The 22,968-nt window shown below is 42.1% G+C and overlaps 1 protein-coding gene across 1 annotated transcript in view; it reads right to left on the bottom strand.

The window, feature by feature from the left end:
- The window catches only part of LOC144486164 (antigen WC1.1-like), a 37,546-nt gene that overhangs the window by 3,969 nt on the left and 10,609 nt on the right, over positions 1 to 22,968 (bottom strand). The window contains exons 5-12 of the mRNA XM_078204237.1: positions 21,390 to 21,704; positions 11,159 to 11,473; positions 6,029 to 6,346; positions 5,892 to 5,948; positions 5,489 to 5,806; positions 5,303 to 5,344; positions 4,979 to 5,095; positions 3,220 to 3,327 (exon numbers count right to left, since the gene is read on the bottom strand). Coding sequence (XP_078060363.1) covers positions 3,220 to 3,327; positions 4,979 to 5,095; positions 5,303 to 5,344; positions 5,489 to 5,806; positions 5,892 to 5,948; positions 6,029 to 6,346; positions 11,159 to 11,473; positions 21,390 to 21,704 — 1,590 coding nt within the window. The remainder of the gene's footprint in view (positions 1 to 3,219; positions 3,328 to 4,978; positions 5,096 to 5,302; positions 5,345 to 5,488; positions 5,807 to 5,891; positions 5,949 to 6,028; positions 6,347 to 11,158; positions 11,474 to 21,389; positions 21,705 to 22,968) is intronic.

Here is a 22,968-nt window from a genome sequence, read left to right as displayed (position 1 = left end):
CTTCTTGCCCTCGGTATGTGGATCTTTCCCTCATAATCGCACTGATAATTTAGCCTTGCTTCTGTAGAATGAGTTGAAACCAGCGCTGCCTAACAGTGCTGGCACCTGAACAAAGGCTGACGCATACATGAGGCATTTTCATGAGGTAATGATGCAATAGCTTATCAAATGGAATTTGAAATGTTGATCAATTTGGTGATCATCTCATCTACCATTTGAGGCATACGTAGTTTTCATTCTCGAAGTCCACTTACTAATCACAATATGTTTGTATTTTGTGTCGTATTTTCTCATTTAGCAGGTGTCCCATTGTATTTTGTCTAATAACCTAAAGATGATTTGTCTGTTGTGCAAGGGACATGTTGCATCACACATTTCAAATATAGTCATTATTAATTATCAGGTAGAATTCAGATATTGCACACTTTTTGCTTTGTATATTTTTAACAGATGTAATGTCGCCACTGTCATGTTTTAGGTCATTGGATAAGCTTTCAGCTTATCTAACTTACGAATATTCTAAATCCTCACAATTAGATAGTGATTGCATTTGTTTTCTAACCTGAACTTCTAGTGCTATGGCCATTTGATCTTTCTCGATTTTGTAGTCTGCTATTTTTTTCTCCGATGTCATAGGCGAGTCGGCACCAGAATGTGGCATCTGGAGGATTTTCACGTTTACTTCATTGCAGTGTTCACTAACTTCTGACAGAAATATCTAAAATATCCGATACAATATGTTGCAATATTATTCTGGTTTGCTATATAATTTAACTTCATTGCCTTCTTCATTGTTTCTCGTGCCTCCTACCATCCTGTTTTCTTTCTTGGTTTCTCCATCTCCAGCTTTCCATGTTCTTCGTGCATTCTTGTTCCTTCAGCTTCAATTCAAACAATGTCTCTTTCGTCCACAATGTGACATTCATACTTGACTTTTTCTTACATATTTGACAGCTTATATATTCGCAGCTCTTTGCGGGACAACATTTCAAATTTTCTGAGGATCGACATAGGGCACCTTCCTAAATATAATGACTTTTTCATTCCTAAGGCATCTATGTTGTCCCTCAGCTGGCTCCTCCCATCTATTATTTTGCCATTCTAGTTGCGATCTAAAAGGCAATTGCATTCAAGTGACTCGGTTCCAGCTGTTGCTTTACCTTTTGATTCCATCTGCTCTGAATCATTCCCCCTTTCTCGATATAGTGGAGATTCCTATTCTTTTGTACTCCCACGCGGATTATATTATTATTTATGCATTGTAAGTACATTTTCCCTTGCTATTTGTTTCCTGCAACAACATTCTATGAATTTAACGGCACTGGAAATAATCTCATGATTATTTTTATATGGATAATTGTATAATTTATCCTAAATTAACTGCACATTCTGATAAATATGAGCTGATGTATTGTGGGAGGTCCAACGAAGGTAGCATATACACAATGAACAGTCAGCCACTGGGGATTATTGACGAGCAAAGGGGCATTGGTGTAGAAGTCCATAGTTGCCTAAAGGTGGCAGAACACATCGATATTATCGTGAAGATGATGTACAGAATTCTTGCCTTCATTAGCCAGACATGGAATATCGGAACAACGAGTTCTTGGTACAACTTTATAAAACATTGTTTCGGCACAGATGAAGGATTGTGTGCAGTTTGATTGTCTGCCTTTCAGTCGGACATGATTGCACGAATAGGTGTGCTGATGAGATTCACAAGGAAGGAACGTTTCAGTTGTGAGGAGAGACTCGATAAGATGTGTGTGTTTTCCCTGGAGCATAGGAGACTGAGAGAAAATCTGATAGAGGAACACAAACTTATGAGAGGCATAGATCGGGTAGAACACAGTAATGATCCTCCATAGCTGAGCTGACGATGGCCACGGGGCAGAGATTTAAGGTGAAGAGTTAGTGATTTGGAGGAAATCTGAGGAAATATGTTTTGCTGAAAGAGTGGTGGAAATATGGAACAAATGTCGAAGAGGTGGTGGAGGCAAGTGTTCTCGCAACATCTAAGAAGCATTTGACCGAGCTCTTAAATCGCCAAGGCATAGTGGGTTATGGGCCAAGTGTTGGAAAATGGAATTAATATGCTTTAGTATTTGCCATTTGGCATACATACGGTGGCTCGATGGGCCTGTTTCTGTGCTGTATGGTTCTATATGTTCCTCAATAGAACTTCTTTTGTTTGTTGTTCCGTAGCAGCCAGCTTCCCGCCCCCTCCAGCACACTCCCCCCACGACACCACCCCCCCTCGCCCCTCCCCCCCTCCTCGCTTACCCCTTTCATCCCACCACACCCCTCCTCGCCACCCCACCCCACAGGCACACACACACATTCCGCCAAGGGAGTGACTGAATTATGTTATAGTCAATAAAGTTACTCTTCACAGCTCAGACACCTGAAGTAGTCAGTATGCTGCTGAGTGAGAAATAGGAAAAGGGATTCCTTATCGTTGTCTACAACCAAACTATCAGAAGGATGTGGAGACTTTGGAGAGGGTACAGAAAAGATTTACAGGATGTTTCCTGGTATGGAGAGCATTAGCTGTGAGGAGAGGATGGAGACACTTGGTTTGTTCTCAATGGAACGACGGAGGTTGAGGGGCGACCTGATAGAAGTGTACAATATTATGAGAGGCATGGACAGAGTGGATAGTCAGAAGCATTTTCTCAGGGTTGAAGAGTCATTTACTTGAGGGAACAGTTTAAGGTGCAAGGGGCAACATTTAAAGAAGATATTCGAGGCAGATCTTTTACACAGAGGGTGGTGGGTGCCTGGAACTCGTTGCTGGGGGAGGGAGTGTAATTGGATACTGTCGTGACTTTTAAGGTGTATCTTGACACATACATGAATAGTATGGGAATAAAGAGATATGGTCCCCGGAATTTCAGGGGCTTTTAGTAAAGACGGGCAGCATGGTGGGTGCAGGCTTGGAGGGCCGAATGGCCTGTTCCTGTGCTATAATGTTCTTTGTTCTTTGTTTTTTGTTCAAATAAGACAGGAAGGAGCAGGGGCAATCTTCCCAAACCCATCACTTCTCTCTGCACTCATCTTCATGGAGACGCTCAATGTGAAAGTATTCCATCACAAGAGCATACTGATTATACTGCTGATCATGTCATTTCGGTGAATTTTCAATTGGAAATGGGAATTTCAGTGGAAAGGGCATTCCTTCAGTGAACGTTCGCGATCAGCCAGAATGTGTATAAATACCTGAGCCACAAGTTTCATCGAAAATCTTGCCAGATGGAATACTCTCAATTTCTTCATAAATTCCTTGATACGAGCCAGCAGGTGGACCACTGGCGCCAGTGACGGCATCTGTTTCAGGAAGCAAAGAGTGAATTGATTTTCAGTACATTCCCCCGGGTTTACATCTGAGGTTGTGCTTAATTGCGCCTTAACTTAATAGAGGAGCAGTTCCTGTTTATCTTGAAATAGGGTCAGTGTGTCAGCCTCTGGCTCTTTGCTGTAAAATATATTTCCTAATTGAAGTTATTTGCCTTTGCCTCTGATTTATGTATTTCCTGAAAGTTGCTGCCTTATATATTTATGATTCATAATTAAGATGGAGCTTAAGTTGCAATGCTATTCATGGAGCAATATTGAAGAAGGACCTGCAAATCATTAAGAAAATCAACACTGATTCAGAAATAATTCTTCACTGGTGAATGCAACACGCCTGAAATTGACAAAGGAATATTTTGTTGAACCACTTCCCACTGTGAGTTTCTGAGAAATGAAAGTGACATTTGTTCTATGAAAAATAAAGATAATGTGCAGTTTGACCAGTCCCATTGTCTAATAAGTGAGAAAAATTGTCTGTACAGAACGCCCCCCCCGCCTCTCCCCCCTCCCCGCGCCCCCCCCCGCCCCCCACAAACTATCCTAACTTGGACATCAGCTCCTCAAGTGTTCCGTTGAGCAAAGAACATTAATAATTTTCACATATATTGATATTTATTGATACCATTTCTAAATTTCGATTTTTTTTCATGGTTTAGTTATAATCATAAACCATGTTCCATCATCGATTTAAACTCTGGAAACTTCTGAAGTTTTGCTCCATTTAGTTTGAGGTTCAGGCGCGCCTCATGCTCCGGACATTATCATTCTCCCAGAATTTACAAGCCAGATTCCGGAGGGATTTTACACTTTACTGAGTCTGCTTAGGAGAAATGTAGTGCAGGACGGGTTCTCATGTGTAACAGGAGTAAAGAAAACCGAGGAAAACAGTGATTTTACAAAGCCAGTCAGCTTGAATAAGGAGGAGACTATTTGTATGTAATAGGTATATTTTTTAAATGTGTTTGCATGTGTATGTGCTTGTGCGAAGTGATTGCGTATGACACCGGCTGAACTCTGCGGACTGTATCAGTTTTGACGGGCGAATGAGGACAAAACTGTTCTTTGTTTTATCTCGTCAGTTTGAAAAGTCATCAGTTTATCCATATTCAGGGTGGTTTTTAATATTATATATTAGTTGAATTGGAATGTTTTGTATATTATTGCGCGTTAGGAATGAGAAGAAGAAGAAGAATGGAACCCGAGTGGGAAAGGATGAGTGACATGTGAATTTTTAATTGAAGCAAATGTGATTCATCGGTACAACAAGTAACTTATTTTGTATCGAGTACACTGTGTGATCTTGGAGAACGAATATGAAGTTTGCAACTAATTTACATTTCCATAATTGCATTGAGGAAGAGGCATATCGTCTAAGAACGTTAGGCCTGTTTCCTCTACATATGCTGCTCTCTGTGCTGATGTGTTCCAGTTTTTTTTGTTCTTTGTCTTCATCGTAATCAACAACTGCATTGAACATTTAAAAAAAGGAAGTTAGTAGATTAACATGTATTTCTCACGTTGTCAACTCAGACTCTCTGGAAAAGTGTAATAAATGCAGACTGTCCGGGATGTGAAATATGATGACTGGTCCAGTGTTAGATCAGAGGTAAGATATGAAACTCACCTTTCCTTTTTAGAGTTCTCTGTATGACAGCCATTAGTGCTGATAGCTCACAGATTAACAAAACTCCGAGTGTAATGCAGATGACAACAGGTATGGGAGTCTTCTCAATTCCCTGTGCTTAAGCGGAAAATCACAGAGGGATTTAAGAAATAGACACAACGATTGCATTTCTCAAACAAAAGTAAATCACTGATGAAAACACTAATATTTTCTTTTAAATTTACAATGCCAAGAGAATGTCAATAACATGAGTATCGCTAGTGCGAGCACTGTGAAGAACAGGAATAATATTCAAGATATTGTAAAGATTTTAAGGAACATTACCTGCAGTTGAGGATGGGGAATCTGTCAGTGCGGCCTCGGGTCCTGTGGAAGGCATTGCATATTAAGTCATGAGATTGATACCTTAGAGTTTATCTTAAGAAACGGAACTGCTGACACTCATTTATGAAAAAACTCTGCCTCCTTCTAACCGAACAAAACAAACTCATCACGTGTCTGGACCCTTACCGGAGCAGATCACACTGGCATCTTCTTTATGATTACAATCTGATTGTGCGGACGATGATGTAGGACAGTCAGAGAGAAAGTATTCCATTCCAGTACACTTCACCTCTTCTAGCCAGATATCACCTTCACCCTGAGTGAAATAGGCCCCTCCTGGGGCAAATAGAGCGGAACCACAACCCGACTGACGACAAACGACATTGGCATCTTCAATATCCCATGGGTCATCACATACTGTGCCCCAGAGGTGATTGCACAATATCTCTACTCTCCCTGAACAGTTGTTGTCTCCTCCAACCAAGCGCACAGGTAGTCCCAAATCTGGAAATAGAAACTATTATTGACATCTCCATTCCTAAAGCCACGAATACCTCAAATGTTCAGTGTAATGAAGAAATGCAAACACCTGATTTGCGAACGCATTCCGGTGGCCTGTCGACTTCCTCTTTACCCACGATGGATTCTGTTAGCAGGAGGAAAATATAATTGAATTGGGCACCAATGTCTGAAAAGGCTACATGATTTATACGTGTGCTGGCTTACCTGAGCAGACAACACCCGCATCTTCCGAGTGCTGACAGTTGTGTTTACCCCAAGGGTCTGTCTGACACTGCCAAAGCGTTCTCTCATTTAAATTACACTCAATATTATCAAGCCATATGGGTCCGGTTCCTGGCCCGAACAACTGAGCGTCATAATTAATGTAAGAAAAGGCGCCGCAGTGTAGCTGTTTACAAATCACTTCTGCATCATGGTTATCCAGTTTGTCCGAGCACACTGTTCCCCAGGTGCCATTGTAGAACACTTCCACTCTCCCCTCACAGCGATGCTTTCCATTCACCAACCGTAACTCTTTGTACTCTGTCAATGAAATTGGAAATGTGCAATGGTTCATTCGTAAGCTCGCTGCATGATCGATGAGCAGGTCATAAATAATAAAAATACGAAGTTCACTGCCTATTGGTCATTGTTTCGGTGGGTAAAGATGTAAATAAAATCTACTCTAAAGTAAGTGATTATCTCACTCTTGCCAGTTGTTATTGGATCATTTGAAGAAGTTACAGATGTTTTCAACGAATTCTCAACCAGAATGGATTTCGACAAGGGATTCCACAACGTATCTCGCCAAGATTAAAGCCCGAAGGTAAAGGCCCACCGTTTTGGAGGCAGTAACTCGGCATTGATAGAGAATTAGCTAATGGGCAGGAATCAGCGAGCAGGGAGATGGGGTTCTTTTTCATTTTGGCGACCAGTATCCAGTGGGGTTTCGGAAGGAACAGTGCTGGGACAGCAGATACTTGTAACATATTTTAATGATTTGCAGGAAGGAAACGATTGCACTTTAGCCGAATTTACAGGCAACACAGAAAAGAACGTGGGCAGGCATGTTGCGACAGGGACGAAAACAGTTTACAATGAGAGCCTGGTAGGTTACGTAAGTGGCCAAATAATTATCAAATTAAGTATCTGTGGGAAACCGTGAAGTTGTTCATTTTGGATGGGAGAGCACAGAACAAAATAATACTTAAAGGGTGAAAATCCTCAGAAAGCTGCAACACAGATGGACTTGGGACTCCATGTGCAAAAGCACAGAAAGCTAGTACAAAGATGTAGTAGGTATTCTGGAAGGCTTATTCAAAGAGCAAAGAAAATTACAGCACAGGAACAGGCACTCTGCCCTCCAAGCCTGCACCGAACATGCAGCCTGATTGAACTAAAGCCCCCTACCCTTCCGGGGACCATATCTCTCTATTCACATCCTCTTCATGTATATGTCAAGACGCTCCTTAAAAGTCGCTATCGTATCTGCTTCCAATACCTCTGCAGACAACGAGTTCAGACACCCACCTCCCTCTGAGTGAAAAACTTGCATCGTAATCTCCATTCAACATTCCCCCGCATCTTAAACCTATGCCACCGAGTAATTAACTCTTTCACCCTGAGAAAAAGCTTGTGACTCTACACTCTGTCCACGCCCCTGATAATCTTGGAGACTTCTACCAGGTCGCCCGACAACCTCCGTCGTTCCGGTTACAACAAACTGAGTTTCTCCAACCTCTTCTCATACCTAATACCTTCATGCAAGGCAACATCCAGGTAATTCTTTTGTCCAAAGCCTCCTCATTCTACTGGAAGTGTGGCGACCAGAATTGAACACTATATTCCAAATGCAGCCGAACTAAGATCATATAAACCTGCAACATGACTTGCCAATCTTTAAAGTCAATGCCCCGGCTGATGAAGGCAAGCATGCTGTGTCCCTTCTTGGCTACCTTCTCCACCTGCGTTGCTACCTTCGATGGCTTGTGCACCTGTACACCCATATCCCTCTGCCTATCAATAATCTTAAGGATTCTGCCATTTACTGTATATTTCCTATCTGTATTAGAACTTCCAAAATGCATTACCTCATATTTGTCCAGATAAAGCTCCATCTGCCATTTCCCCGTCCAAGTCTCCAACTGATCTGTATCCTGCTGTATCCTCTGATGGTCCTCATGTTTGTGAGGATGAGAGTGTGATGCAGGCTGATAGGCTGGAGGAGTTAGATGTTCTGAGGGAAGATGTATTAGCAATTTTGAAAAACCTGAGTGTCGATAAGTCCCCTGGGCCAGATGGGATATATCCTCGGATTCTTTGGGAGGCAAGGGATGAGATTGCAGAGACTTTGGCTTAGATTTTTGGGTCCTCACTGTCCACGGGGATAGTTCCAGAGGAGTGGAAAGTGGCGAATGTTTTTCCTCTGTTTAAGAAAGGAAATAGGAATGACCCTGGTAATTATAGACCGGTTAGTCTTAATTCGGTGGTCGGTAAGTTAATGGAAAAGGTCCTGAGCGGTAGGGTTTATGACCATTTGGAAAGATGCAGCTTAATCCCGGAAAGTCAACACAGATTCGTGAAGGTGAAGTCTTGCCTCACAAATTTGATTGACTTCTTTGAGAAGGTAACGAAGTGTGTAGATGAAGGTAGAGCAGTTGATGTCTTTTACATGGATTTTAGTAAGGCGTTTGATAAGGTTCCACATGGTCGGCTCATGAAGAAAGTAAGGAGGTGTGGGATAGAGGGAAAGTTGGCCGATTGGATAAGTAACTGGCTATCTCATAGAAGACAGAGCGGGGTGGCGGATGGAAAATTTTCAGACTGGAGACCAGTTACCAGCGGTGTTCCACAGGGATCAGTGCTGGGTCCTCTGCTATTTGTGATTTTTATCAATGACTTGGAGGAGGGGGCTGAAGGGTGGGTCAGTAAATTTGCTGATGACACCAAGATTGCTGGAGTCGTGGATGAGGTGGAGGGCTGTTGTGGGCTGCAAAGAGACATTGATAGGATGCAGAGCTGGGCCGAAAAATGGCAGATGGAGTTTAACCCTGATAAGTGCGAGGTCATTCATTTTGGCAGGACAAATTTGAATGCGGATTACAGGGTCAACGGTAGGGTTCTGAGGAATGTAGAGGAACAGAGAGATCTTGGGGTACATATCCACTGACCTCTGAAGGTTGCCACTCAAGGGGAGAGTGCCGTGAAGAAGGCCTATAGTGTGTTAGCGTTTATTAACAAGGGGTTTGAGTTTAAGAGCCGTGGGGTTATGCTGCAACTGTACAGGACGTTAGTGAGACCACATTTGAAATATTGTGTGCAGTTCTATTCACCTTACTATCAGAAGGACGTGGGAGCATTGGAAAGAGTGCAGAGGAGATTTACCAGGATGCTGCCTGGTTTGGAGGCTAGGTCTTACGAGGAAAGGTTGAGGGAGCTAGGGCTTTTCTCTTTAGAGCGGCGGAGGATGAGAGGCGACTTAATAGAGGTTTATAAGATGATGAGGGGGATAAAGAGGATGTTCAGAGATTATTTCATCGGGTGCATGTAGCTGTTACTAGAGGCATAACTATAAGGTTCATGGTGGGAGATTTAAGATGGATGTCCGAGGTAGGTTCTTTACTCAGAGAGTTGTTGGGGTGTGGACTGGACTACCTGCTGTGGTAGTGGAGTCGGGCACTTTAGGAACTTTCAAGCGGTTATTGGGTAGGCACATGGAGCACACCAGTATGATAAGAAGTGGGATTGCTTGATCTTTGTTTCGGACAAAGCTCGGCACAACATCGAGGGCCGAAGGGCCTGTACTGTGCTGTACTGTTCTATCTTCTATTTTCATCACTATCTGCAAATCCACCTCCCTTTGCGCCATCAGCAAACTTACTGATCATTCAGTTACATATTCCTCCAAATCATATACATATATATATATATATATATATATATATATATATATACATGTATATATTACAAACAGCAAAGGTCCCATCACTGATCCCTGAGGAACGCCACTTGTCACAGCCCTCCATCCAGAAATGCACCCTTCCGCTGTTACCATCTGCTTTCTATGACTGAGACAGTTCTGTATCCAACTTGCCAGCTCACTTCTGATGCCATGCGACTTCACCTTCTGCACCAATCTGCCATGAGGGATCTTGTCAAAGGCCTTACTGACAACATCCACTGCCCTACCCTCATCAATCATCTTCGTCACTTCCTCGAAAAACTTGATCAAACTAGTGAGAAACGACCTCCCCTTCACAAAACTATGTTGCCTCTCTCTAATAAGTCAATTGATTTCCAACTAGGAGTAAATCCTGTCTCGAAGAATCCTCTCCAATAATTTCCCTACCACTGACGTAAGGCTCACCGGCCTGTAACTACTTGGATTATTCTTGCTTCCCTAATTAAACAAAGAAACAACATTCGCTAATCTCCAATCATCTGGGGCATCCCCTGTAGCCAGTGAGGCTACAAAGATTTATCTCAAGGCCCCAGCAATGTCCTCCCTCGCCTCCCTCAGTATTCTGGGGTATATCCCATCAGGAATCCCAATACCTCCTCCATTTTGATCTCAACATGACTCAAACTATCTTCACAACCTTTCCCAGGCTCAACATTCATCAAGTCCTTCTCTTCGGTGAATACTGATGCAAATACTAATTTAATACCTCACCCAATCCTCTGGCTCCACGCGTAGATTCCCTCCCCTGTCCTTGAGTGGGCCAACCCTCTCCCTGGCTGCCCTGTTGTTCTTTATATATGTATAAAAAGCCTTGGGATTTTCTTTAATCAATTATGGCAATTGTTTCAAGGGGGCTGGAGGGTAATTTGTGGAAGTTTAAGTATATTTATTATTGTCACAATTTGGTTTATATCTGCAATGAATTTACTTTGAAAACTCCCTAGCCACCATACTCCGGCGCCTGTTTGGATAGACTGAGGGACTATTTTGCATGGCCAATACAGTTAGTCTGTCTGCAAGTGCACAAAGCATTGTCGAGACTACATCTTAATTTCTGTGAACAGCTTCGTTTCCTTATTGAAAGAAAATAATACTTCATTCGAGGCAAAACAGAGAAGTTTCACTGGGATGATCTCCAGTATGGAGGGATTGTCTTATGAGAAAAGTTGAACAGTTTAGGACTCGATTCATTGGAATTTGGAAGAATGGGCCGTGATCCCATTGACAGAACTGTTTCGATGAAGAATTATGTTTGCTTCATAATTAAATAAAATATCCATTCGTAATTCGAGGTTATTTCTGTGTGCTGCATTTCCATTTCTATCAATGAAATATCTGTTTTGCGAACTCATGTTTTTGTCTGAGAACAATTAACACATTGAAATCTCCGTTACCTGAACACATAATGTTGACATCCTCTTTCTGATTACAGTCGTGGTTACCCCGTGATGCAGAGGGACAGTTCCATAGAAACAACTCGTCACCGGAACAGTTCACTTCATCCAACCAAACTGAGTCCACACTGGGTCCACTTGAAGCAGGAAGTGCTGCGTCCAATGCAGTTCCACATGACAGCTGTTTGCAAACCACATGGGCGTCCGTGAGATCCCAGGAATCATCACACACTGAGCCCCATGTCCCATTGTAATAAATCTCCACTCGGCCAGCGCATCGGTCTTCACCGTCTGACAGTCTTAACTGTTCATGTCCTGTTGGGCAAGAAGTTAGGTAGATTATATTCAACACCATTGAATACTAACATTGGATGGTCAGTAGCCTGGGATAGGCTCCTCGCTCTGTGATTGGATCCTCGATGTCCTGAACCAAAGACGGCAATCAGTAAGGAACGGCAACAACAACTCCTCTGCAATTATCCTAAACATTGGTACCCCACATGACCATGTCCTCAGCACCTTTCTATACTCCTTATACACCAATGAATGCGTGGCCAAATTCCCCCCCAACTCGATTTGCAAGTTTCCTGATAACACCACCGAAAGGGGTCGGATCTCAGACGATGTTGAGACGGGTACAGGAAGGGGATACAGAATCTGGTGAACTGGTGCAACGACAATAATCTCTCCCTTAATGTCAGTAAAACGAAAGAGATTGGCATCGATGTCAGGAAGCTCAGTGGAGGAAATGCCTCTGCTGAAATCAAAGGGGATGAAGGGGAAATGGTCGAGAGCATCAAGTTTCTAGGTCAGCAGTTCACCAGCAACTTGTCCTCGCCCCTCCACGGCGACGTTATAGTTAAGAAAGCCCACCAACGCCTCTATTTTCAAGCGAGGCTAAGGAAATTTGGCAAGTCCCCAACGACTCTCAGCAACTTTTATGGATGCACCATACAAAGCATTATTTTGACTGTATCAGAGCTTGATATGGATGCTGCTCTGTCCAAGATGGCAAAAAACTACAAGTGTCGTCAAAGAAGCCCGGTCCTTCCCACAAACCAGCCTCCCGTCAATTGGCTCTGTCTACACTTCCCGCTGCCTCGGAAAAGCAGCCAGCATTATCAAGGACCACACGCACCCCGGGCATACTCTCTTACACCTCTTTCCCTTGGAACAAAAATTCAAAGGTTTGAGGTCAAGTCCCAACCGATTCAAAAACAACTTCTTCCCTGCCACCATCAGCCTTCTGAATGGACGTCACTCATATTAAATTCATCTTTCTCTACACCCTAGCTATGATTTTAATACTACATCCTGCGCCCTCTCCTTTCCTTCTCAATGTTCACAATGCTTTTAATCTATAGTGCACAAGAAAATCTGAAACCAGGTAAGTACAAATAAAGTCAGGCAAACAAAAGGTGTTTAAAAGTATTTGTGTTTATTTATGAACAATCTAACGAAGCAAAGAGGGTTTCATTGCAGGTACATTTCGGTTGAAAATACTTGAAATGTTGTGTTGACAATTATTAGCTTTTTTCCATAAGGCCAGTAGTGGCAGAAATTGAAGTGTACTGCGAGCTGTGAACTCAAAAGATGTTGCAAAAGCATTTGTGTGGACATAAGATAATTCACTGTCGGCTCTGGAGATGCGATCGAGAGACGTCTTCAAAGGTGGGCAATAGGCACATGAAATTTGAATGACATCTACTTTTCGAGGAATAGATTTAGACAGACGAGCTACCAGTGAATTTGAATCACCAACCGTAAGGGTAACAAAATGAAATAAAGAGCTTTGGTGATGGTATGAACAGGTGCAGAGAAAGACACCTCGATGTCAACAATCACATCAGCATTACAGATGACATGACAAAAGGAAAATACTGCGGATCCTGGCATCTGAAACAAAAACAGAACATTCTGGAAAATCTCAGCAGTTCTGACAGCGCTATTGGAGACAGAATAGAGCTAACGTTTCGAGTCTCTCAGCGAGACGAAAGATCACCCAGACTCGAAACATTAGCTCTATTCACTCTCACAGATGCTAAGAGTCATGCTGAGATTTTTCAGCATTTTCTGTTGTTGTTTCAGATTCCAGCATTCGCAGTCCATTGCTTTTGTTTGGAAATGGACACTCTCTTTCCGCAGGATGCTACTAAAAGACAACAAGTAAACAAAAATCAGTTTTTGATCAGGATATCATGCTTGGAGGACACCACAATAGCCTACTGTCGAGGAAAGTGAAGATTGTTGCTGATAATTCCATCATATTGATTGATTAGCTTAGAGTGGAACCAATAGATTGCATTCCCAACCAACCTCAGTCAGTGGACAGCAGTTTTGGGATAAAAGATCCATGACCAACTGTATCGTAAACTGAAGAGTAATACAGAAGGAGAAGGAGCAATAGTTTGCCTTTGGCACGTACACTAAGGGTTGTTTCTGTGGTAGAGTAGGGCTGAATATATGATTCTCGTGTTTCAAATATATTGCAATTAACTCTCAAATGAAAGGGGCACAGAACATGCAGGAAGAATCGGCAACGTATTAACTAACCGAAAAATAGGGATGAATGTGTGATTTCAGTGGAAGTAGAATCCAGAGGGAAAGAGATTGAAACCATCAACAAGCTAGCTCGAATGGGGCATGATCAAATATTGGAGAGAAACTAGATATGTCAATTTCATGTGATGGTGCAGGTGAAACTGTTATTAGATTGAACACACTGATGGTGTCAAGGTAGGGGCTGCTGAGGAGAATAAACTGTGAATAGTAAATCCAATGGTGGGATTTAAATTTTCTTGGATGCCAGGATAAAAGAGAGTTTTCGATGATTCAGAAATATTTTCCTTGATTGTGATGGTGATTGATGAGTGTTATTTGTTTTTTTTAGGATGCTCCTTTAATAAAGAACAAAGAACAATACAGCACAGGAACAGGCCCTTCGGCCCTCCAAGCCCGTGCCGCTCCCTGGTCCAAACTAGACCATTATTTTGTATCCCTCCATTCCCACTCCGTTCATGTGGCGATCTCGATACGTCTTAAACGTTCCCAGTGTGTCCGCCTCCACCACCTTGCCTGGCAGCGTATTCCAGGCCCCCACCACCCTCTGTGTAAAATATCTCCTTCTGATATCTGTGTTAAACCTCCCCCACGCTCTTCACCTTGAACCTGTGACCCCTCGTGAACGTCACCACCGACCTGGGGAAAAGCTTCCCACCGTTCACCCTATTTATGCCTTTCATAATTTTATACACCTCTATCAAGTCTCCCCTCATCCTTCGTCTTTCCAGGGAGAACAACCCCAGTTTACCCAATCTCTCCTCATAACTAAGCCCCTCCATACCAGGCAACATCCTGGTAAACCTCCTCTGTACTCTCTCCAAAGCCTCCACGTCCTTCTGGTAGTGTGGCGACCAGAACTGGACGCAGTACTCCAAATGCGGCCGAACCAACGTTCTATACATCTGCAACATCAGACCCCAACTTTTATACTCTATGCCCCGTCCTATAAAGGCAAGCATGCCATATGCCTTCTTGACCACCTTCGCCACCTGCGACGTCACCTTCAAAGATCTGTGGACTTGCACACCCAGGTCCCTCTGCGTATCTACACCCTTTATGGTTCTGCCATTTATCGTATAGTTCCTCCTTTCATTATTTCTACCAAAATGCATCACTTCGCATTCATCAGGATTGAACTCCATCTGCCATTTCTTTGCCCAAATTTCCAGCCTATCTATATCCTTCTGTGGCCTCTGACAATGTTCCTCACTATCTGCAAGTCCTGCCAATTTTGTGTCGTCCGCAAACTTACTGATCACCCCAGTTACACGTTCTTCCAGATCATTTATATAAATCACAAACAGCAGAGGTCCCAATAGAGAGCCCTGCGGAACACCACTAGTCACAGGCCTCCAGCCGGAAAAAGACCCTTCCACTATCACCCTCTGTCTTCTGTGACCAAGCTAGTTCTCTACCCAACTAGCCACCTCCCCCTTTATCTGATGAGATCCAACCTTTTGCACCAGCCTACCATGAGGGACTTTGTCAAACGCTTCACTAAAGTCCATATAGACGACATCCACGGCCCTTCCCTCGTCAACCATTCCAGTCACTTCTTCATAAAATTCCACCAAGTTAGTGAGGCATGACCTCCCCCTCACAAAACCATGCTGACAATTGTTAATGAGTTTATTCCTTTCTAAATGCGCATACATCCTATCTCTAAGAATGTTCTCCAACAACTTCCCCACCACGGACGTCAAGCTCACCGGCCTATAAATACCTGGGTTATCCTTCCTACCCTTCTTAAATAACGGGACCACATTAGCTATCATCCAATCCTCTGGGACCTCACCTGTGTCCAGTGACGAGACAAAGATTAGCGTCAGAGGCCCAGCGATTTCATCTCTCGTCTCCCTGAGCAGCCTTGGATAGATTCCATCAGGCCCTGGGGATTTGTCAGTCTTTATATTCTCTAACAAACCTAACACTTCCTCCCTTGTAATGGAGATTTTCTCCAACGGGTCAACACTCCCCTCCGAGACACTCCCAGTCAACACATCCCTCTCCTTTGTGAATACCGACACAAAGTACTCATTTAGGATCTCCCCTACTTCTTTGGGCTCTAAGCATAATTCCCCACTTTTGTTCCTGAGAGGTCCGATTTTTTCCCTGACAACCCTTTCGTTCCTAACGTATGAATAAAATTATGGACATTGTTAGAGAAGCGAAGCATGCCCTGATGTTTTGTTCTATATGACCCACTCATCAATCTTGTGCAAAGTTGCATCGACCTGCTATATAACCTCGACTTCAAAATATAGCTCGAATTAAATGTAGCTGTACATATCTCCTGCATTTTTTCCTAAATGTGCAACATGTTTGGAGGTAATGCGAATATTATTAGAAACACGTGGTACCTCCTATCTCATTCTTTTACTCATGTGATTCCCAGCATCGGACTCTCCCTTTGACAATGTGCTAAGTTGAATATCTTTCGAAATGCTATTTGCCTCTTCTGAGCAGAATCCATTTCGATATATCAAACTGAATACGCTAGTAGTACTCGGAAAGAGATTATGGGCGATGTGTAAGCCCTGTCATGACCTTTCTTAGCAAAGTTAAAACATTCGATTAATTTAGCTACTGATTAGCTACCGTGTGGCTATTGGATGGTACGAAAGAGGGGAAAAAATCATAGAATCTTGGTCAGAATAAACAGGACCATTTGTACGATAAACAATTGCAGCTCAAAAAGTAAAGGAAACACGATGAAACATAATCAGTCTTAGTGCAGCTTGTGACCAGGAATTTGAAAGGAGTGGACGTTCAGAATTGGAAAAGAAAAATCTCGTTAACCCTTAAGCTGAGGACAATGCTGCTGTGTACGAACTGACAGCAAATTTATCAAGACCGCACTTACTGGATCCAAAGATTAATATGATCAACATTCTATGTTGTAAAAGATTGCCGCAAAGTATTAGATTCAGACAGTGCTGAAAAGGCCATTTGGCCCAATGAGTCGGCACCGACAGTCATCAGCACTAAATACGCGTTTATCCTATTTGCCTGTACTTGTCCATGTTCTTGAATTTTATGATATTTCAAGTGCTCATCCGATTTTTTTGTAAAGATTGTAGGTTTTCCGGCCTCCACTACATTCCCCAGCAATGTTTTACAGATTCCCACCATATCTGGGCGTTTTTTTTCTTTCACTGAAATCCATTCTGAATCTCTGGCTCATATCCAAAAACTATGCTCCTTTGTGAATGACCCCTCTACCAACGGGACCAGCTTCTCCATAATCACTCTGTCCATGCCTCTCATAATCTTATATACCTCAAATATACCCCTACCCCTCAGCCTTCTCTTATCTAAAGGAAACAATCCATGCCTATCCAGTCTCTCATTGTAGCTCAAATTCTCCATCCCAGGCAGCATGCTTTTGAACCTCCTCTGTACCCACTCTAGTGTTATCATATCCTTCCTATAATGAGTTGAACATAACTGCACACAATACTCCATTTGCGGTCTAATCAACGTTCTGTACAGTTCCAATATTACCTCTTCACTCTTATAATCTATGCCACGACTGATAAAAGCAAGTATCCCACATGCCTTTCTAACTATACTATTCATGTGCTCCGCCGACTTCAAGGAACTGTGCATAAGTCTGTTCCTACGAGCTTCCCAGTGCCCTGCCATTCATTAAATGCATCCTGGCGTTGTTTCTTCTTCACCTTGCACTTATCAGGGTTAAATGACTGTTGTCACTGTTCTGTCCATCTGACCAACCCACCTGCATGTTTCTGTAAATTCAGTATTAACACAGTATTATCCTTCAGTATTAACCACCCTCCCATTTTACATGTCATCTGCAAACTTGTTTAATGCTCCCCTCATATTCTGTCTATATCAGTTATGTATATAATACACAATAAGGGTCACAGCGGTGATCTATGTGGCACACCACTAGGCACTGGCCTCCAGTCACTCGACGGCCTTCTAACACTAACATCTGTGCCCTATTACGAAGCAGTTCCTGAGCTATCTCGCCATGTCGTCCTGAATTCCACATGCTTAAACCTTCACAATCTGTCTGACAAATGGGACCTCGTCAAAGCTTTGCTAAAACCTCAACTACATCAATTGAACTTTCCTCATCCCCAAACTTGATTGCATTCACAAAAGTCCGAACAAAGTTGTTAATCATGACCAACCTTGGACATAGCCAAGCTGATTTTCCATAATTAACTCATGCCTATCCGAATGGATACTAATTCTCATCTCAAAATATTTCTCCAATATTTCTCTGCCACTGATGTGAGACTCAGAAATATGTATTTAAATTGTTCATCTCTATCACCCTTCTTGCAAATTGGAACCCTATTAGTCATCCTCCAGTCCACTGGCACTTCCCCCAGAGAAGAATTCAGAAATTATCTCTGTGCCTCTGCTATATCCTGCCTCGCCTCCCACAGCATGCTGAGATGCAATTCATCCGGGCGGGGGGATTCCCCCATTTTGAAGCTCGTCAGGGCAAACTGCAAGTTCATCACCACTTTCCTGAATTATGTATCTACTTTATCCTATTCCTCAGTGAACGTTGCAATGGATTAATTTCAACTATTTCCTGCTGAACTGTTTAATCCACTGTCTAATATGTTTATACCCTCAAACATATGATTCTGTGGTTTGCTTTATGATATTTGCACGGTGCTTTATGACACTATTCCACTAAATTGGCTTCAAAATTACTATTTAACATTTGTAAAAAGAATTACGATCTGAAGCTGCATGTTTCAGATCGGAAATTGCCACTAACTACACCAGAGCAACACCCATCGTTATATTGCTATTGTGTCAGCAATGCGTATTGCTGATAATATCATAACCCGGAGAGATTATTGATGTCCTGGGCCACATGTTTTTTTTCTGCATTCAGAAAACGTGCAAATTAACCCACTGAAGTGAACAACGCGAAATTTCCCCATAATTTGAGAATTTTCTGTTTAAGTTTATATATTATAATTTTATCATTTTAGTTTCCTAAAGTTAGAAAGCATTATTGACCTGAAAGAGTTATTAACCGAAAGAAAACTGAATTCTTGCACGCAAGATTACAGTTTCAGATTTAAAATCAGTCCTTCAAAACAATCCCCCCCAAAAATACTAACCACTTTGTCATACACACAAGTAAGCAACCCAACTCCCACATTGGTGCTTATTTATAACAATGCAGCGATACTACTCAATACATAGCTGCTCTGAATTCAATGAGGTAGACAACACAGACTCGGAAAATTCGGTCTATCTACTTTCGAAATTCAGTATTTCGGCTTCGACCAACCTCATGACGTTCCAAGTATGTCTGATTCATTCTGCACCATCACCCAGAGCAGAGTAATTCAATTTGCAGGCTGTCTTCTTCACTCACGCACACACACACACACACGCACGCAGCCAACCCCTAACCTCTATATATCTAAGGGTATAGTTCAAAATTCCGAAATATGTTTAGATTGTCATCAGTATTTGACTGAAGTAAAATATTCCAAAAGAAAAAAAATCATATTTTCCGATTCAAAAACATGCTCAGCTTAAGTAAACGTCAGTAACCTTCCTTTGTCTGTCGATGAAAGTACTATTAGCTGTAACAATCCATCACTTCACTGACAATTAAAATGTAACAACTGAAATAAATAGATCTCATGTATCTCGTAATGCAAGTTTTAATCCTCAACTATTCATTAAAATGCATTGGACCATAATATCTTCTGGACAGATGTTTATCTCCTGTGCCTTTATCCGGATTTGGGAACTGTTGCAAAAAACAACTGTGTCATTTGAGCTTGCACAAACAAAGTTCTTCACAGAATAACGCAATTTCCACAAAAGATATCAGTTCCAACAATTCAAAACATAATGAAACTTTAATGTGAAGTTAATGCGATAACTTCACTCCAACTTTTCTACGGTTCAAATCGCACAAAAAAATCCATAACTGTGCTTTAACGGAAACGGCCTTTCTGTCCCACAAACTCCTCTTCACAAGTCTGAGCAGTTTGACCAATATCAAGGCTCACATTTGCCTCGTTCATAAGCCCTTTGGGTGCTATTTTTCGCTTTGTAGCCAGGATTTCATATATTTAACTCTCCTTCTGGCCTATATTCTATTATTTACTCTTTAAAACTTTCACTCACATAACCCGTTGTTAACCCATTCCTAAGAATTCTGCCTCAACGTCGCTGCTCTGCTTGCTCTACACAGGAGGTCCGCTCAACAAACGTCTTCAATTTTAAATGAGGATCATAGTGTTCAAGCATATCCATTTTGTACATCACACCCACAATCATGTCACATCTCCTCAGCGTTTCCAGATCTAACCATGTCAAGTTCACTGGATTTCTGATGTCTTTTAAAAAGAAAAAAAATAACAGTACAGCACAGGAGAAAAGACCCGACTAAAACTGCGCCAATACATGGTTTCTATGCTTCTGATCGACTCCCGTTCATGTGTATACACCTTTAATGTTGCTAATTTGCCTGTTTCCACCACCTCCACTGGCAGTGTTTTCTTTTCATTTGATTTGATTTGATTTATTATTGTGATATGTATTACACACAATGAAAAGTATTGTTTCTTGCGCGCTAAACAGACAAACCATATAGTCCAAAAGGAAGGAAACGAGAGCGTACAGAATGTAGTGTTACATTTATGGCGAGGGTGTTTAGAAAGTTTAACTTAATGCAAGGTAGGCCCATTCAAAAGTCTGATGGCAGCAGGGAAGAAGTTGTTCTTGAGTCGTTTGGTACGTGACCTCAGATTTTTGTATATTTTCCTGACGGAAGAAAGTGGAAGAGAGAATGCCCGGGGTGCGTCGGGTCCTGAATTAAGCTGGCTGCTTTGCCGAGCAGCGGGAAGTGTACACAGAGCCAATGGATGGGAGGCACCCGCCATCCTTTTTGTGCTAACGTTTCCCCGCAGGACTCCCATAAACTTATCACCTATCAACTTAAACCTGTGCCCTCTTGTCGTCCACCTATCCACCCTGAGAAAAAAGCCTCTGACTATCCACGTGACCTCAGATTTTTGTATGCCTCTTATGGCGTTGTTGACTTCAATCAGGTCATTCTGAACCTGCGTCCTGCCCGTGAAAACAATCCTGGTTTATCCAACCTTGCCTCATTCCTAAAATCCTCCAGGCAAGATGCTGGAAGAGCCTTTTTTGCACACTCTAAAAAGCATCCACGTCCTTCTGACAGTGTGATCACCATAACAGCACACATACTTCAAATGCTGCCGAACTAAAGATTTAAACGGCTGTTCAAAGTGCTTCGAGTACTCAGTCCTAACAGGAGCTTCAACCTTGTCCTGAACCCTTCATATATTCTGAAATGAATTCCTCACTCACATCACCGTCTTTCATTGTGCTGTGAAACGCATATAGCTACCAATTTAATGACGTTTTTGGCATGTATTTTTTGGCATTATTTCATGTTGCGTTCTCTATTTTGTTCCTGTGTTGACCGTTGTGAGTTTTGCCTTGCTTTAATCCACCATAAAATCTGTTCGCCGTGCACATCCAGCTCGGTCACCCATCTCTACCTTCATTACCTTAACAACATGTTTTGGTGACACCACAAAAAGGGAAAATAACATTACTAAATGCCTCAGCAGTTAGAATGTGTTCTTTATGTTTCGCAAGCAACGACAGTTTTATTCACCTGAGCACAGAACACCAACGCCGAATCTGTCATTGAGAGAGGAATCCAGTAGAAATGATCTGCAGCTCCGGAGGTGTGATTCGTTTCCTTCACAATGGACATCATTCAACAACACAGGCTCATCACTCTCTCCGTACTTTGAAGAGTTATAAACGGATATTGCGTCGCCGCATTCCAATTGTCTACAAACAACGTTGGCATCATTCAGATCCCAGAAGCTGTCCTGCACTCTGCCCCAAGAGCTGTTGTGGTAAATCTCCACTCGCCCATCGCAACTGCTTCCCCCATTCGTTAATCTCAATGACCAGCTTTCATCTGAAAAATAGGAACAAATTGTAAAGCAGAAGTTGAACTAAATAAGAAAGAAGGTTATTAAAACTGACACTTTAAGTCACTGTCATTGTTTGCTCCTTTTTGCAATAGCTGACAGAAATTTAAGAAGAGCATTCAGCCTTATATTTTTCACCAGTGAATACGTTTTGAAGAAATATTCAATTTGATGCCAATACCAAGCACAGTACAATGTTGGGGAAATTAAAGGAACACATATCTGCCATACATTCGAAATGTACTTAAAACTGAATATTACGTGACGCATTTAAGATGTCTGATGAATTATTCTCAAAGCAACAAAACTCACCTGCTATATTTCCCAGTATCACGCAGGAAAAGAACGTGAAATGTATTGTTTTAGAAGGTCCTCATGTTAGATAGAGGGCTCTAGAATTTTGAAGCAGACCAATGCGCCATGGCTTGTGTAAGTAGCAGGATGGATGGAACCTTACCTGCTGCCGTTCAATTAGATTGCTTGCCTGGGGATCATTTAATTCCTTGAGATTTGCTTGCAAATCGATTGCAGCGTGTTTAATCCTAATTTTGACATCTGCCTCATCAGTAATAAAGAGGAGTTGTGTTGCTAAAGCAATCGTTGCGCAGATTTCATCAACTGACCTGTTCTGTCACCTGTGGCATTTAAGTGCGTGGTCAATGTTGATTCCCTTACCATTACCGAAAGAGATGTTGCAGCAAATAACTGAAACAATAGCCAATTAATGTCAACTGAGGGGACTAGACGTAGAAGGGTATGGAAATTGAGAACAGTGCTGATGTGGTGATTTGGGAAGGTTTTCTGGCAGAAGCGAATGTTGACAGAGCTGGAAACTTAACGCCATTGCTCGGGGAAGGAAGGCAAGAGGGTGTGTGCAACATCAGATCAATGAACTCAAATGAAATTGAATGTAAAAGACAGCAAATACATATTTATTTAACAAGGTGCGCAAGTGGCAAATTGTTCCCTCTGCACTTAACCATGAGATAAACCTACGAAATATATATATTTTTAGATCTCAATGATTCAATTTTATATGAGTGCTCACTTGGCAAGTTATGTAACCGTATGGTTAATGAAGCGAACGAAAAGTTAATGACGCACTTCTGGATGAAGTTCTTGAGGTTTTGCACGGTTAGTGATAGGGCACAGTACTACTCATTTGACAATGAATGGTACATCAAATATGCAGAAAGGAGACCCAACTTCGAAGTAAATAAAAATATGTATCAAATTACCCAGCAACAAACG

This window comes from Mustelus asterias, unplaced genomic scaffold (assembly GCF_964213995.1).
Source record: "Mustelus asterias unplaced genomic scaffold, sMusAst1.hap1.1 HAP1_SCAFFOLD_291, whole genome shotgun sequence".
NCBI classification, from domain to species: domain Eukaryota; kingdom Metazoa; phylum Chordata; class Chondrichthyes; order Carcharhiniformes; family Triakidae; genus Mustelus; species Mustelus asterias.
This window is presented reverse-complemented; position numbering and strand designations above follow the sequence as displayed.